At 43.3% G+C, this 17,149-nt stretch overlaps 1 protein-coding gene across 1 annotated transcript in view; it reads left to right on the top strand.

Moving 5' to 3' along the window:
- The window catches only part of LOC308089114 (extracellular matrix organizing protein FRAS1-like), a 237,327-nt gene that overhangs the window by 144,513 nt on the left and 75,665 nt on the right, over nt 1-17,149 (top strand). The window contains 4 exon segments of the mRNA XM_080433684.1: nt 1,880-2,204; nt 4,914-4,998; nt 9,391-9,714; nt 16,318-16,480. Coding sequence (XP_080289810.1) covers nt 1,880-2,204; nt 4,914-4,998; nt 9,391-9,714; nt 16,318-16,480 — 897 coding nt within the window.

Here is a 17,149-nt window from a genome sequence, read left to right as displayed (position 1 = left end):
GAGCTTGTAGATCCGCTATTTTCAAACATTTTAGTACTTTACTTTTGGTACTTTAAGTATATTTTGATGCCAAATGCTCTTGTACTTTTACTCAAGTAACATTTTGAACACGGGCCTTCTACTTGTAACAGAGTATCTCTACATTGCAGTATTGATACTTTTACTTAAGTAGAAAATGTGAGTACATCTGGCCTGCCTGTTAAGTGGTCAGATGGGTGGGTGGGCCCGCGAAGGCTTTTAAGACGTTCAAAGTGTGGCTCTGATCCAGCCGAGGCAGAGAGCCGCTATAACAACCTGCTCCTCGTTTGTGGATTAAACGGCTGTCGTTTCAGGGAAGCTCATTAGCATAACTCATAGGAATATGACATTAACCCGTTAAGACCGGAAACGGAGCACTGTGTGTCATTTAAAAAATTTCTCTGGCTTTAAAAAAAAATAGCAGATCTACAAGCTCATAGCGCGGCACCGAGTGCTTGTAGATCTGCTATTTTTGGAAAATCGTGAACATTTCTTTGCATGTTTCTTTTTAAAGCGAACATCTTTGCTTCATGGGGGTCCCTGAGAACAAAATATTTTTAAATGGGGGTCCGCGGCCAAATACATTATCCTTTTGGGTGGTCCTTGACTTGAAAAAGTTTGAGCACCACTGATATTATAGCATTCAGAAAACTGTTAGGATTTAGAAGACATTATAGTAGAATCCCCCAGAAGCAAAGATTTGAGTTAAAATGTTTGCTTTAAAAAAATACATATATTCAAAGATTTGCACACATTTTCGCGATTTATTTTTTCAAAAATAGTAGATCTACAAGCTCATAGCGCGGCACTCGGTGCCGCGCTATGAGCTTGTATATCTGCTATTTTTTGAATAGCCCAAAGACATCTTAAAAATGACGCGGATGCGTTCCCGGTCTTTAGGGGTTAAAAGGTGCCGTCTGGAAAGAGCTGCTCTTTCAGAAAAAAAGTTGTTCTATCAAAGTGAGTTCCAATTAAGGCGACTTCTAAAATGTCACGCTGTGACCCTGTCGTCTAATATATTCATCCTATTGCGCCGCACTCCTCTCTCTCTCCACTGTGTGTGTGTGTGTGTGTGCGCGCGCATGTGTGTGTGTGTGTGTGTTCTCACATCCATCTCTCTCTCTCTCTCATCTCGGTCCTCACTAATGCTCTTTATAAGATGGCTCAATTTCCGTCTACTACTCGCTCTGTGTCTCAGAGGAAGGCTGTGGACAGACATTTCAAACTCTGTTTGAATTGTTTTATTAATGCAAGAACAATGGCTTCTGCCTCAGCATGCTAACTTTTCCAGGAACAGAAACGCTGTCTGTTTCTATTAGCTTTCTAATCCCCATCGATGATGTCATCGGTAGGCAGGTTTCGGAACTGTCCCACAGCCCACCAAAGAAATTGGTCCCGCTCCCTTACTTCCGTCACAGGTGTTGCCAATGATACTAATGAAGGCTCTGTTACATGTAGCACAGTAGCCTGATTATCAGACTGAAGCTGTGTGGAGCTTCAGTCTGAAATTGGCTCCAGTGGGTCCATTTGGTTCCATTTGTACACTCTCAGAGTTACACACCCGTAAGGGGCCATTTGGAACCCCCTCAACAAACCATGACGGTTCCCTGGACCACACTTTGAGACCCACTGGTGTAGCAGAGTGTTTCCAGTGAGCCGACATGCAACAATATCAGCACCCTGACTCTGTTTGACCAGAATGGAATGATTAGCATCATTGGTAACACCTGTGAAGGAAGTTGGGGAGAGGCACAATTTCTATCCAATATGGCTGCTGTGCATAGAGCGTATTATATGAAGATACGGCTGAAAACGGGTGAATTAGTGCTCATTATTTTAATAAAAAAAACTGTCCACACAGTGAACGTCCGTCCCCCCGTCCTGCTGGTCAACGGCTCTCTCCTGGTCCCTCTGGGCGGCTCGGTTCCTCTCCGCTCCGTCCTGCGCCTGTCGGACCCCGACAGCCCCGCCGAGCGCCTGCTCCTGCAGCTGGTGGAGGCCCCCGCCAACGGCCGCCTGGTCCTCCTCCTCCTCACCACAGGAGGAGACGGAGAGGAGGAGGAGGTGGTGGAGGGAAAGAGGAGGGGAGGAGGAGGAGAGAAGGAGCTGGCCACGGATGAAACCTTCTCCTGGGAGGAGTTGAGGAGCGACCGCGTCTTATTCAGACACCACAAGAACAAAGCCAGGTGAGACCGAGCCACTAACGAGAACCTTGCGGCAAAAAAAACGCACATGCTTTTTTTAATGTATTTTGGCTATTCAAAAATAGCAGATCTACAAGCTCATAGCGCGGCACACTTTTTTTGGTAAATCTTGAAAATGTGTGCAAATCTTTGAATATGTATTTTTTAAAACGTACATTTGTAACTCAAATCTTTGCTTCTGGGGGTCCCTGGAACTAAATATTTTGAGATGGGGGTCGGTGGCCAAATAAATACATCATTTTGGGGTCCTTGACATGAAAAAGTTTGAGAACCACTGATATAGAAACGTAACTTTCTCAAGGCTCAATGTAGCCTGACAAAAGTCTTATAAAGGCCATTTTTGGATGAAAGAACTCGCCGTGCGCTGTCTTCAAATGCAGAAACACGCATACACACACACACACACACACACACACACACACACACACACACACACACACACACACACACACGCACATTATGGTCCCACACAGCAGAATCCCTTCCTCTTTTCTTGTTCAGCTCGTAAAAAGTGCTCCTCCATAATGAATTCAACAAAGACAGTAAATATTATATATTTATTTAAATTTGCCTCACGTATGGAGTGACATTAACTCTACTGCTACTATTCTTTTTTTTGTTGGGGAAATAACGTTGCGTTTTGGGACATTAATAATGTGTCCTATGTCTCTTTAATGTGGCATTACTGTCCCGGCAGCCTGCAAACGCACAAACGTCAGGAAGTATTTCACTTGCCAATTCAAAAAAGAAATGAAACAGCGAGGGTTTATTGTTTTTATAGGAGCCATTAAGAGGTGTCAGAGGAGAGGAGTTTCAAAGTGGGCAGGAGACAGGCTCTGTTTCTGAGCTATGGTCGACTGTTAAAGATAATTATGACTGTCCACTTCATGAACATCATATGACTACATTATGGGGCTTTATTATATCGCCGCTGTCTTATAACTTTTTATGTTTTCTTAGCTTTTTTGTGCGTAATTTAATGCCCTACTACAGTGTCAAAAAGCAGCAAAAATAGCAGATCTGCTAAAAAAAATAAATTTTCAGATTCTTTTAGTTTTGGACATTTGAGGTTTCCTCCCGACAGCAACGATAGCCAACCTTAACGATAACTATAAAGATAACGATAAATGTCATTGTTAGAGATTTTACACATTTAACCACTTAAGCCCCTATTTACTTCATCATACAACACATAGTGAGAATAGCCGATCTACCAGTGGTGGAAAAGGTACTCACATGTTTTACTTAAGTAAAAGTATCAATACTGCAATGTAGATATACTCTGTTACAAGTAAAAGTCCGGAATTCGAAATTGACTTGAGTAAAAGTACAAAAGTATGGGTATCAACATTTTACTTAAAGTACCAAAAGTAGAAAGTACTCATTATGCAGAATGTCCAATTCAAGTTTTCAAATGTATAAAATGTATAAAAAACCTTTTGAAAATAGCAGATCTACAAGCTCACAATGCGTCGCATCGCGACGCATTGTGAGCTTGTAGATCTGCTATTTTCAAATGGCCGAAATGTATATAGGACTGAAGTGGGTAATGTATGTTTTGTAATAATAATCCAAATCTACAAAGTAACTTGTACGTTTTCAAATAATTGTAGTAGAGTAAAAAGTGTAATATTTGCCTCTGAGATGTAGTGGAGTAGAAGTAAAAGTACAGAAAATTGGAAAATATACAGTAAAGTAAAAGTACCTCAAAATTGTACTTAAGTACAGTACTTAAGTAAATTCACTAGTTACTTACCACCACTGCGATCTACAAGTTCAAGTCTCAACTCTACAAGTGAGCTTGTAGAGTGTTTGGTGTGAGACACCAGCAAGCAACTATACGTATACGTCAGGAGTTGAGAGGCTGAGGGCAAGTAGGTGGAACGACATGCAACACAAGTGACGGACGGGAATCGAACCCGGGGTCGACTCGACGCGATCACATGGCAAGTCAATGACTCGACCGTCCACACAGCTCAAGCTGTTTTATGCCGTTTCATAACGTGTCATGAAGTGTGCACAGCATTAAAGCTAGCTATACATCATGAAAAAATCACCAGATACTGCATAATAATTTAAGAAGCACATATTCCTTCAGTCATTAACCCCAACACACACACGCGCGCACACACACACACACACACACACACACACACACACACACACACACACACACACACACACACACACACGCACGCACACACTTCTAACGCAATTGGCCATGTCCCTGCTGTAGCCCAGGGACTTGTGGGTAATAGGCCTTATCTTTGATCTTTGATCTTTGGAGAGGAGAGGAGAGGAGAGGAGAGGAGAGGAGAGGAGAGGAGAGGAGAGGAGAGGAGAGGAGGCCCGTTCTCGACTCCATAAGACTAATGACTACAGCACACAGTCGGTCAGAATGGCTGCAGACTCATTTTCCCAGAATCCCCTGGGGGGTATACTGTCTGGGAGTGCCTCTTGCTCACTTGTCATTAACATGGAGAGAGGAGCTTGTGAAAGTCATCCTCTTCTCTTCCCCTACAATGCTCTTCTCCCAGCTTGCATTGTTCCAGACAATTTGTATATATAACTTGAACCCAATGTTCTGCACTAAATAGAGCAGAGACTTAATTAGTATAATTGGCAAGACCTGTGAACAGGCCTGGAATTTCATCATTTTAACTATTTAAATGTTGTGTTGTGTTTATACAGAAGTGGCCAGTTTACACTGCGTGCAGCTGACCCTCAGCTCTTCTCGCAACCGGAAACCGTTCATGTCCAGGCCGTGTCTATGCAGGTAATGCACTCCCATTATATAAATAATATTAATAATTCATCATATGGTGGTCCTCCCTCTCTTTTGGGCTATTTCTGTCACAGTTACATTTAGTCAAATTTGTCAAATTTGTCCTCTGGCATTGAACCCATCCTAACTATTAGGAGCAACCTTTAATACAGCACCTGGGGAGCAGTTAGGGGTTAAGTGTCTTGAGGCCGAAACAAACAGACAGACAGACAGACAGATAGACAGACAGACAGAGAGTCCATGCATGTACTGTATAGATGTATTCAAATAGCGATTACGTACTGTAATAATGCATTAAGTGCAGTTGGCTCACAAGATATAACGGTTTCTGCCAATGCTCCTATGAAACGCAAATCATTTAGTCAATTCAGATGCATTGTCCGCCTGTGTTCAGGTGTCCTGGAACATAACCCTACCTGTGTTCAGGTGTCCTGGAACATAACCCTACCTGTCTGCAGGTGTCCTGGAACATATAACGGCCCCAGAGAATGAAAGATCCAGGCTAGAACACTATACTGTACACATCTCCCCTTTGTGACAGGAGTGGATGTGTCCTTTTGCAAAAAAAAGTTTGTGAAAGGGTGAAATGTGTCTGCCTGTGATAATTCTAGCCTACATGCGCACGCGCGCACGCAAGCACACACCAGTGGTGGAAGAAGTACTCGGATATTGTACTTAAGTAGAAGCAGCAATACCACAATATAAAAAATACTCTTTTACAAGTAAAAGGCCTGTGTTCTAAATGTTACTTGAGTAAAAGTACAAATGTTTTGGCATCAAAATATACTTAAAGTACCAAAAGTAAAAGTACTAGAATGTAATAAAAATAGCAGATCTACAAGCTCACAACGTGTCGCGGTGCGACGTGTTATGAGCTTGTAGATCAGCTATTTTCAAATGAATGTATGTTTCATAATATCATAATGTATATATGAAAATGTAATTTATTTGCCTCTGAGATGTAGTGGAGTAGAAGTAAAAGTATTGGAAATTGGAAATACTCAAGTAAAGTACAAATACCTCAAAATTGTACTTAAGTACAGTACTTAAGTAAATGTACTTAGTTACTTTCCACCACTGACACACGCACACACACACGCACACACACGCACACGCACACGCACACGCACACAGATGAAACACATTGTAAGAAAAGCATTGTGAAAGAAAAAAAGGTCCGCTAGCGTCCAGGGTGTGTGAAATGAATTGGGAGCTCAGATCTATAATCCCTCCACCTTGGTCTGGAGTGAGAAACTAAACAAGCAAAACTGAGAAAAGAAAAAAAAACAGGAGGCAGACAGAAGGGTTTTTCCATCTTCTCTTTGTGTGTGTGTGTGTGTGTGTGTGTGTGTGTGTGTGTGTGTGTGTGTGTGTGTGCGTGCGTGCGTGCGTGCGTGCGTGCGTGCGTGTGTGTGTGTGTGTGTGTGTGACAAAGCCTGAGGGCTCCATTCACGCTGATAGCTCTGAACACCTCGGCCTCTCTCTGACTCTCACACAAGGAGAGGGAGAGGTTAGATATAGACCTCCTTTAGGGGTTGCTTGTTTTTCTGTGTTAGGAGGAGAGAGAGGTGTGTGTGTGTGTGTGTGTGTGTGTGTGTGTGTGTGTGTGAGAGAGAGATACAACATGTCTGAGAGCTGGACGTATGGGTTTGAAGGTTATTTTCTGTCTGTTCGCCCGCCTCCTTCCTCCACCTGGTTGCTGTGCTGTAGTAGAACAATTGGAATCAATGAAGGCGTTTGAGGAGTCGAGTCAGAACAGAGCTCTGCCTCAGTCACTATAGCAGGGGGTCTTCAACGTTTTCAGGCCAAGGACCCCTTGGCTGAGAGCGAGATAAAGTAGGGACCCCCATTATATATTGTATAAAATATTATTTTTTTCATAGATTTCATATGGCAGCTTCATAGACTTGTCTCACAGCACATATCATGTTGGATTCATTCATTAAATAATTGTCGTTAATGTGCATTTCCAGACATGTAACCAACCATGCACTTACACAATACTTAGTATACCTGACCTTTCACTCTGTACTTTGTCTGCTCTTCCCCCCCCCCCCACTTCATCAAACCACTTTGGCGAAAATAGTAGATCTACAAGCGCACAATGCCTCGCAGCGCGAGGCGTTGTGAGCTTGTAGATCTGCTATTTTCGGCTAAAGTTCTCCTCAGAATAGGGATGCTTGGTTGAAGTGGTTAATGTAAAAATCACACAACGATTTGGCGGACCCTCTATAGTAGCTCTGAGGACCCCCTAGGGGTCCCGGACCCCCTGTTGAAGACCCCTGCACTATAGGTTCACGGGTTGCCAACTATCTGAAATCACTGTGAAATCATAACATCGTAAAATCTCACTGTATGTACACAGTATGTACAGTTTTGTATATTACGTACGAACCACTTGAATCCAGAAGAATACAGAAGTTCAAAATGTATTTTGAAAATAGCAGATCTACAAGCGACGCATTGTGAGCTTATAGATCGGCTATTTTCAAATAGCCAAAGTATATGGGGCTGAAGTGGTTAATATATGTTTTGTAATAATAATAATCAAAATCTACAAAAGTAACTAGTAACTAAAGTTTTCACATAATTGTAGTGGAGTAAAAAGTACAATATTTCCCTCTGAGAGTAGAAGTAAAAGTATTGAAAATTGGAAATACTCCAGTAAAGTAAAAAATACCTCAAAAGTGCAAGTACAGTACTTGAGTACATGTACTTTGTTACTTTACACCACTGGACTGTGCAGTAGGAAAAGAATAGGAATGAAGGCGTTTCTAAGGAGTAGAATCAGAACAGATCTCTGCCTCTCTGCATCAGTCACTTGAAGTTGTGTGTCTGAGTGTAGCAGCTTGATTTAGCACTGTGCTAGAGTAGCTCCTCTCTCTGTGTGTCTGCATCCTGCACCACTGTGCTGCACCGAGCTCCCCAAAGCACTGAGTTATGCTTAGTTGCCGACAATAGCAGATCTACAAGCCTGTAGATCTGCCATTGTCGGTGCGCGACCCCCGTCACACAATTTGTGTGTGTGTGTGTGTGTGTGTGTGTGTGTGTGTGTGTGTGTGTGTGTGTGTGTGTGTGCGTGCGTGCGTGCGTGTGTGCGTGTGTGTGTGTGTGTGTGTGACTGCAGGTTGGCACCCAATAACATAACCTTTGTAAACTGCTCTCTATCACTCCCCCCAGCCCACCTCCCCCATCTGTGAGAACATTTATTACGCTGACAGTTTGGGGGTCTCACTGAGATCGTTTTGTCCTCCCTCGACCCTCCCTCTCTCTCTCTCTCTCTCTCTCTCCCTCCTTCCCTCCCTCTCTCCCTCTCTCTCGCATTCTTTCCTGAATTCCCTGTGTGCCTGTATGTATGACAGTGTGCCTGTATGTATGACAGTGTGCCTGTATGTATGACAGTGTGGCCTGTATGTATGACAGTGTGTCTGTATGTATGACAGTGTGCCTGTATGTATGACAGTGGGGGAAATAGATTTGACCTCCTGGCCGTGGGCCAGACTCACTCTGTCATCCTCCATTCAGTGCTTACATTCAGTGCTGGCTGTTGTGTCATAAACAGTCGTGGCATTCCTCTGGAGAGGATGGCAGCATCGTTGCCGTCTAAAAAACTCGTTAGTGGATGAATCAGTCGATTGTCTCTGCTACACTCCCAATGGATTCATGTACAAATCTCTTGTTCTTCTTCCTGAGATATGACGAATTATGTACTGTAATTGATCGTGACCTTGATTGTGACCACGTCTCCAATTATAAAAGATAATCAATAATCAGTTTTCATTAAAAAATAAATCAATTTTTACTGTAGCTTTTTTCCTTCAAATGGTTTGTAAAAATTGAGAAATTAGCCGCTATACAAGCTCACAACACGTCACAGTTACTTTGTACTGTAGATTGCCTATTATTGCCATTTTTGCTGTTTCTTTGCTTTTTTGGCTATTTTCCTGTGTGAAAAAAACCCAACATAAAGCAACATAAAAAAAAGTTTAAAAAGAGATATGAAGATACAAGTTTTCTGACCGACAGCAATGATATGAAACCGTCCTGATCCCCAGTGTGTGTGACCTCTCTTTCTCTCTCTGTCTCTCTCTCTGTGTCTCTCTCTCTCTCTCTCTCTCTCTCTCTGTCTCTGTCTCTGTCTCTCTCTCTCTCTCTCTCTCTCTCTCTCTCTCTCTCTCTCTCTCTCTCTCTCTCTCTCTCTGTCTCTCTCTCTCTCTCTCTCTCTCTCTCTCTCTCTGTCTCTCTCTCTGTCTCTCTCTCTCTCTCTCTGTCTCTGTCTCTCTCTCTCTCTCTCTCTCTCTCTCTCTTTCTCTCTCTCTCTCTCTCTCTCTCTGTCTCTCTCTGTCTCTCTCTCTCTCTCTCTCTCTCTCTCTCTCTCCGCAGCCCCCCAGAGTGGTGACTCTGGCTCCGTTGCGGCTGGAGAGCAGGGGGTCCGCGGCCACCCTCACCAAGTCCGTCCTGCAGGTGGACGACCCCGACAACCCGTCCGACGTCCTCCTCATGGTCCTAGAGCCGCCCCGCCACGGCCAGCTGACCCGGCTCCACGGCGCCGGCGCCCTGAACCAGTTCAAGCTGGAGGAGCTGTCCGGCGAAAGGGTCCGCTACGTCCACGACGGCTCCGACGGCCCGGACGACGCGCTGGTCCTGCAGATCAACGACGGACACAGCTACCTGAACGTGCCCATGCAAGTCCACATCGCTCACCAGGTAGGTGGGGACAGAACTCTCCCCATGAGAAAAACTTACGTTTGATTAGATATTTATTTAACCAGTGGTGGAAAAAGGACTCAAATGTTTTACTTAACCCATTAACACATTAACCGCCAAGAACGTAGTCCTACGGTCCGTTAAATCCAACTGTTAAGCGCCGAGACCGTAGCCCTACGGGCTGCGGTCTTTTCGCGCATGCGCGGTCCGGGTGCACTTTCGGAATTTTTTTGATCCACTTCCGTTTCCGGTTTGATGACCGGAAATAGAATTATTTGGGATCCGGTTTTGACGATCACGCCCGCTCCCATTCTACAGACGAAACTGAAACTCAATTTTCTTCCTGTAGTTTTTTCTCCTCGCATTTCACTGTTTAACGTAATCCGCTCTAACTCAAACATGGATGCCCCGTTTGACACGCGATCTTCACTGGGAGATACAGGGAGATCTCGCGGATGTAAACAGACCGTGTAGAGCTCAATCTTAAGGATTTTAACAAGATCTATGGCGACATGAAAAAAACAAAAAAACAACAAAAACACCTTGGCACTGGTGAGTACATTATGAGATTAACCTCTGGCGGTCGATGTGTTAAGACCTGAGGCCGCTTCTAAACATTTTCTAAATCCTAACAGTTTTTCGGAAAAAAATGTAAAAAAATAATTTTCACAATTTAAAAAAAATAGCAGATCTACAAGCTCATAGCGCGGCACTCGGTGCCACGCTATGAGCTTGTATATCTGCTATTTTTGAATAGCCTAAAGAAATCTAAAAGTGACACAGATGCGTTCCAGGTATTAATGGGTTAAAGAGGTGGTGCCATGGTTTTGCACTTTTTCATGTGTCTATGAGGTTGATAGATTTTCATTAAGCCCCCTGGTAAGGATAATTCCTTTAAGGTCCGTCTTGTTTCCAATGAGGGCTTGTGAGCAATTAGGGGTTAAGAGTCTTGCTCAGGGACAAATTTCATTTCATCGACACATTTGCTGGCCTGGTCTGGAATCGTACCTGGGGCAACCAGGGCCTCTGGCTCCCTAGGCGGGCTCACTAACCACTCAGCTATGGCTCAGCCACTCAGCTATGGCCAGCTATGGTGGTGTTTTAATGGTGTTTTATGTCTTCTCTGACTATTTTGAGTTTCTTCCTGGAGGCTGAAACCTTGAGGGTCAAACGTGCCAATAGAAAAACAGCGCTTTCATGACAGAGTAGAGATATACCCTCCCCCTCATTATCATAACACAACAGGTGTGGGCATGAGGAGGCGGAGGGACTGGTTCAGGTGGGAGGTGCTAAGGTGAGAACCAGGTATACTTAATGAACTGGAGGCGTGTCTACATAAAAACATTATTTTAACACTTTCTGTACACTTTTTTTGAAAAAAATCTTCCTCCTATTATAACCATAATACCTGATGATCATGTTTTAGGGGGAGAAAAAATCATTGAAAATCACGGCACCCCGTCTTTAAGTAAACATATCAATACTGCAATGTAGGTAAGAAGTACTTACCTACATTGTAAGTACTTTACAAAATATCCCCCAACACACCAAAAACGCACACACACAAGACACACACACACACACACACACACACAGTGCAGTAGACAAAGACAGGTTCGTCTCCTGCAGAGAAGATGTCTAGACAGATAAACAAGATCTGCAGCAGAAACATGGCCTCCTTGCACCTCACTGCAGGTGTGTGTGTGTGTGTGTGTGTGTGTGTGTGTGTGTGTGTGTGTGTGTGTGTGTGTGTGTGTGTGTGTGTGTGTGTGTGTGTGTGTGTGTGTGTGTGTGTGTGTGTGTGTGTGTGTGTGTGTGTGTGTGTGTGTGTGTGTGTGTGTGTGTGTGTGTGTGTGTCGTCATTTCCCGTCATTTCAACATCCAGATCTGTCCTTCACCGGTGTGGACACCTGCGCGCGCGCGCACACACACACACACACACACACACACACACACACACACACACACACACACACACACACACACACACACACACACACACACACACACACACACACACACACACACACACACACACACACACACACACACACACACACACACACACACACACACACACACATACAAAAACAAACACATTCCAGGCCCTAGCAGAACTCTCTGTCTCCCTCTATCTCATTGATCCATTACACAACATACAGCATGACTGACAGATACGTTGTGTGTGACAGACAGACAGACAGACAGACAGACAGACAGACAGACAGACAGACAGACAGACAGACAGACAGACAGACAGACAGAGAAAAGAAAACATACCATATACTGTATACTCTACACAGCAGTGGTTTTCAACCTTTTTCGTGTCAAGGACCCCCAAATTGACACATATTAGCCCACGGACCCCCATTTGAAAAGATATGCCAGGGACTCAACCATTTTCATTTCTTGGGGGGTCCCAAATCTACACTGTATCATCGTCATTAGTGTTTCATTTAACTCTGAGAGTGTACAAATGGAACCAAATGGACCCGGTAGGGTCCATTTGGTTCCATTTGTACACTCTCAGAGTTACAGACACATAAAGGTCAATTTGGTCCCTAACTATTAATTTGGCCGGGGACCCCTTGGGACCCCCTCAAGGACCACTAGTGGTCCCCGGACCACTGGTTGAGAACCACTGCTCTACAGTATATAGTAAAGTGCAGAAGGTGCAGATGTGGAAAGTAACTAAGTACATGTACTCGAGTACTGTACTACAATTTTGAGGTATTTTTTACTTTACTGGAGTTTTTTCCAATTTTTCAATACTTTTACTTCTACTCCATTACATCTCAGAGGCAAATATTGTACTTTTACTTAAAACTTTAGTTACTAGTTACTTTGCGGATATAAATCATTATATTATAAAACGTACATTAACCACTCCAGCCCTATTTCATACCTAGGCTATTTGAAAATAGCCGATCTACAAGCTCACGTGAGCTTGTAGATCTGCTATTTTCAAACATTTTAGTACTTTTACTTTTGATACTTTAAGTATATTTTGATGCCAATGCTTTTGTACTTTTACTCAAGTAACATTTTGAACACGGGCCTTTTTACTTGTAACAGCGTATTTTTATATTCCAGTGTGGGCCAGCCTGTCGCCAAGGCTGGCCCACATACTGGCAGTGGGGCACTGTGTTGTTTAGTTGCCAGGCAGCGGGTGCCAGTCCGTACCCTGGACGCCGGAGAGGCCTCCACAGGGATGCATGATGGAGCTCTGAGCTGGAGATGAACCAGGGGGGCTTGTGTAATGCCTCTGTGATGGATGACTTTACTCCCCCTGACTCTGCCATGAGCCCCGGTCCAAGAAGAAAGCACGACCCTTTAGCTCTCAATTAGCCCATTGAGACCTGGGGTCGATTCTAACAAAATGCCCTTCTAAATCTATGGCTTACACACTTTCAAGATTTTCCAGAAATGTTAAAAAATAGCAGATGCACAAGCTCGCAACGGCGGCACGAAAAACTATTGTTGCTATATCAGTAGTGCTCAGACTTTTTAATGTCAAGGACCACCCAAAATTATATGTATTTGGTCACGGACCCCCATCTCAAAATATTTTGTTCCAGGGCAGGGACCCCCCCAGACGCAAAGATTTGTCACTTTCAAATTAGAGCACTGCAGAGGGCAGGTGTGTGTTTGTCTGTGTCCAGCTGACGCTCGTTGACGCTCGTTAATCTTATAGATAGGGGGTGTGCCGATATATCGCCCGCAATATATTGCGATACGTTTTCGTAACGATATGTATCGTTGTGGCATTTTTTTTTTTTTTTCAAAAAGATTTTTTTTGCAATAATATTATTTGTTTGCATTTGCTCCCCCCCCCCCCCCCCCCATATATTTTCATAATAAAAAAGTGCCAGATATCGTATCGATATCGTGAGCCCAATATCGTGTATCGTATCGTGAAAATCGGCACACCCCTAGTTATAGGCATCAAGGAAATTATGCTTCGGCCAACATTACACAAAGTTACAAATGTTTGCTTTAAAAATATATATTGAAATATTTGCACACAATTTCACGATTTTTCAAAAATAGCAGATCTACATGCTCGCAGCGCGGCACTCGGTGCCGCGCTGTGAGCTTGTATATCTGCTATTTTTTTAATAGCCAACGCAAAGAAAATAAGACACAGATGCTTTCTCCCGGTTTGAATGGGTTAGAGTTTTGGGGGGGGGGAGAAGTCTTTGAGCCCCGCCGGGGCCTCTCCTGTTCCCTGGCACTAGGATAAGAATTAGGGAGGCTTTTTGATTGGCTGTGGGGATTGAGGGGCGAACGGTTTAGCTCCCTCTTTGATGTGCAGCAGCGGGCGGGGAGGCTTGCTGAGTTGCTTTGAATTGGTGCTGATGCTGTTGAAAAAAAGTTTTTGGGAGAGTTCTACCAGAATGTTCCGCAGTGGCTCCCTGTCCCGTGGAGCACCGTGTCTTCAAAGGGGCTGTGTTCCTGTTCCGTGGCGTTTCGAGCAGCGGTGTTCCATTTTTAGATTAGATTTGATTGTGTGACGTAAAACACGTAGGCAGTGTGCTAACTAAGGGCATTTACGATCGATAGAACTTTGAGGAACTTTTACTTTACTCGAGTAATCCATTTTTCAACACTTTATACTAGAGGTTTATTGGAGTAAAAGAACAATTATTTGAAAACTTTCGCTACAAGTGACATTTTAGATTTGGATTATTATCCACTACAAAACATACATTAACCTATTAATCCATGTTTTATACTTTGTCTATTCGAAAATAGCCAATCTACAAGCCAATCTGTGAGCTTGCAGATCGGCTATTTTCGAAAGATTTTGACTTTTTTTTTTGTACTTTTGAAAAACCGTGGTTATCGGTCCAAGATCTGAGAGTACTACTTCTTCCACCAGGCTGCCCAGCCTTGAGGAGTTATGGAAAAACAAGCGATGACAACGTCATTACAACAGCATTACCACCAGTCCATGTTTTATTGATGACAACCCCCTCCCCCTCGCTTTCAGTGAAGTGATTTCACCGTGGGGTGGAGTGCAGCCAAAGCTCTCTCTCTCTCTGTCTCTCTCTGTCCTGCACCAAACCTCCATTCCCAATCCCTTTAACCCTGCTGGCAGGCTGCCCGCTAACAGCCTGTGCGTAGCCCCGCAAGCTAGCTGAACAAATAGCTCCGCTGATGTCTATATGTCAGCCAACCCCCTTCTGAATTCGGGCCGTGTGTCAGCCAGCCTCTGACCTGGGGCGTTGGGTTCAGGCCAAGTTAAATGTTTTATATATGTTATATACTTGAACCCCGGCACTCTGTAACTTTCACGTTCTACCTATTTGAACCCGGCTCTCCTGTGCACATTTTTACCACTGAGCTAATAGAGCCTACCTGCTTGCTCAGAGGAAAAACATTATTATGACAGGCAGTACCACTTGACATCCAGTTGTGTCAAACCAGGTACATGTTCTAAATCAGGGGTCTTCAACAGGGTGTCCGGGACCCCTAGGGGGTCCTCAGAGTTACTACAGGGGGTCCGCCAAATGTTTGTGCGATAGGATTATTATTTATTTTTTACATTAACCACTTGAACCCTAGAATTATTTTTCTGAGGGGAACATTAGCCGAAAATAGCAGATCTACAAGCTCACACTTGTAGATCGGCTATTTTCGGCAAAGAGGTATAGGTGTCTGTAGAGGGAAAAAAGAGCGGACTGAGTGAAAAAAAAAAGTTTAATCTGAAACACAATTTTATACAATATAGAGGGGGTCCCTGCTTCATCTCTCTCTCAGCTAGGGGGTCCTTGGCCTGAAAAGCGTTGAAGACCCCTGTTTTAGATTAACATGCTGACAGACAAAAATAACAAAAACAAAAAAATAACAACCACAGCAAAAGTTATATATTTTTTTATCCATCTATCAAAAAGTGATATGTGCTTATTTGTAATTAATTCTTTTTTCTGAAATATAAACTTTAATCAAATATTTTCTCCAAATCTGTTTCAAGATGTTGTACTTATGGGTGAAAACATCATGTACCGTTAATCGGTTAATGGGACTAGGTCAGTGTTTATCAACCTTTTTTGTGCCAAGGCACACCTGGCATAGCCAAAAGATCCCAGGGCACACCTAGATATACGGTATATATATATATAATTATATGTATATATATATATATATACACACACACTAGGGGTGTGCCCGATACACTAATTTCATGAAACGATACGATACGATATTGGGCACACAACTTCAATACGATACGCACTTTTTTATTGTGTGAAAATATATGGGGGAGAAAAAAAAAGCAAATGCAAACAAATATTTCTGTTTTTGCATTATTCAGACATACAAACTTGTAGCTTTTCAGCTTCCACTAGCCGTTTTGAATCCAAATAGGGCAATAGTGTGACACCTGACCCGAAAAAAAAACAGCATGTTGTCACCCTTTTCACCTCGGGCTGTTTGCATGCCTGATTATTATTATTGTTAAAAAAAAAAAAATCCAAAATGAACGGCGCGGCACACCTCAGCAGTAGCCCCCGGCCCAAAATTGGGACGTTTGCCAGGGTTGATAAACACTGGACTAGGTTACGAAACAAAAGTTGATTGTGTTTGCTTTGGTCCTCACAGGCTGCCCGCTCCCCTCATCTGACGTCCCCCGTGTCCATGACCTGGGTCAGGGAGGGGGGCATGGTCCGACTGGGCAAGAGGCACCTGCAGGCTGAAGTCAAAGGCACCAGCGCTGAGGAGATCGTCTACACCATCGTCGGCTCCGACACGAGCCCCAAATATGGTACAAATGACAGTTAGAATATACATTTTTAGGGTATAGAATTTGGTAAATAGAGGCACACAGTACTGATATCAGTGGTGGAGAAAGTACCACATTTCTTTACTTAATTAAAAGTATCAATACTGCAATATAGAAATACTCTGTTACAAGTAAAAGTCTGGAATAAAAAATGTACTTGAGTAAAAGTAAGTATAAAAGTATAAAAATGTACCAAAAGTAGAAAGTACTCATTATGCAGAATGTCCCATTTCACAAGTTTTCATTACATACATTACAGTCATTTTTAGTAGAGTAGAGTTATCAAAGTTTTCAGATTATTGTAGTGGAGTAAAAGTACAATATTTGGATCTGAGATGTAGTGGGGTAGAAGTAAAAGTACTGAAAACTGGGTATATTCCAGTAAAGTAAACATACCTCAAAATTGTACTTAAGTACAGTACAGTACTTGAGTAAATGTACTTAGTTACTTTTACTTATAGTAAATTAACTCTTTGTGTAGTTTTTCACAGCATTTGTGGTAGTCCCAAAATCCCAATTGGTGTTCATCACGGCACACCAGTGTTCTCCATACACCATTTGAGAACTTCTGGTGCAGCTCCATGTTGTCTGTCATTTCTATTGGGCAAGGTGGCATCATCAACCCTCCTCTCTCTCTCTCTCTCTCTCTCT

This window comes from Gymnoscopelus braueri (assembly GCF_963280865.1).
Source record: "Gymnoscopelus braueri genome assembly, chromosome: 7".
Lineage (NCBI taxonomy): Eukaryota > Metazoa > Chordata > Actinopteri > Myctophiformes > Myctophidae > Gymnoscopelus > Gymnoscopelus braueri.
The sequence above is the reverse complement of the archived record's forward strand: the minus strand, read 5'-3'. Positions and strand labels throughout refer to the sequence as shown.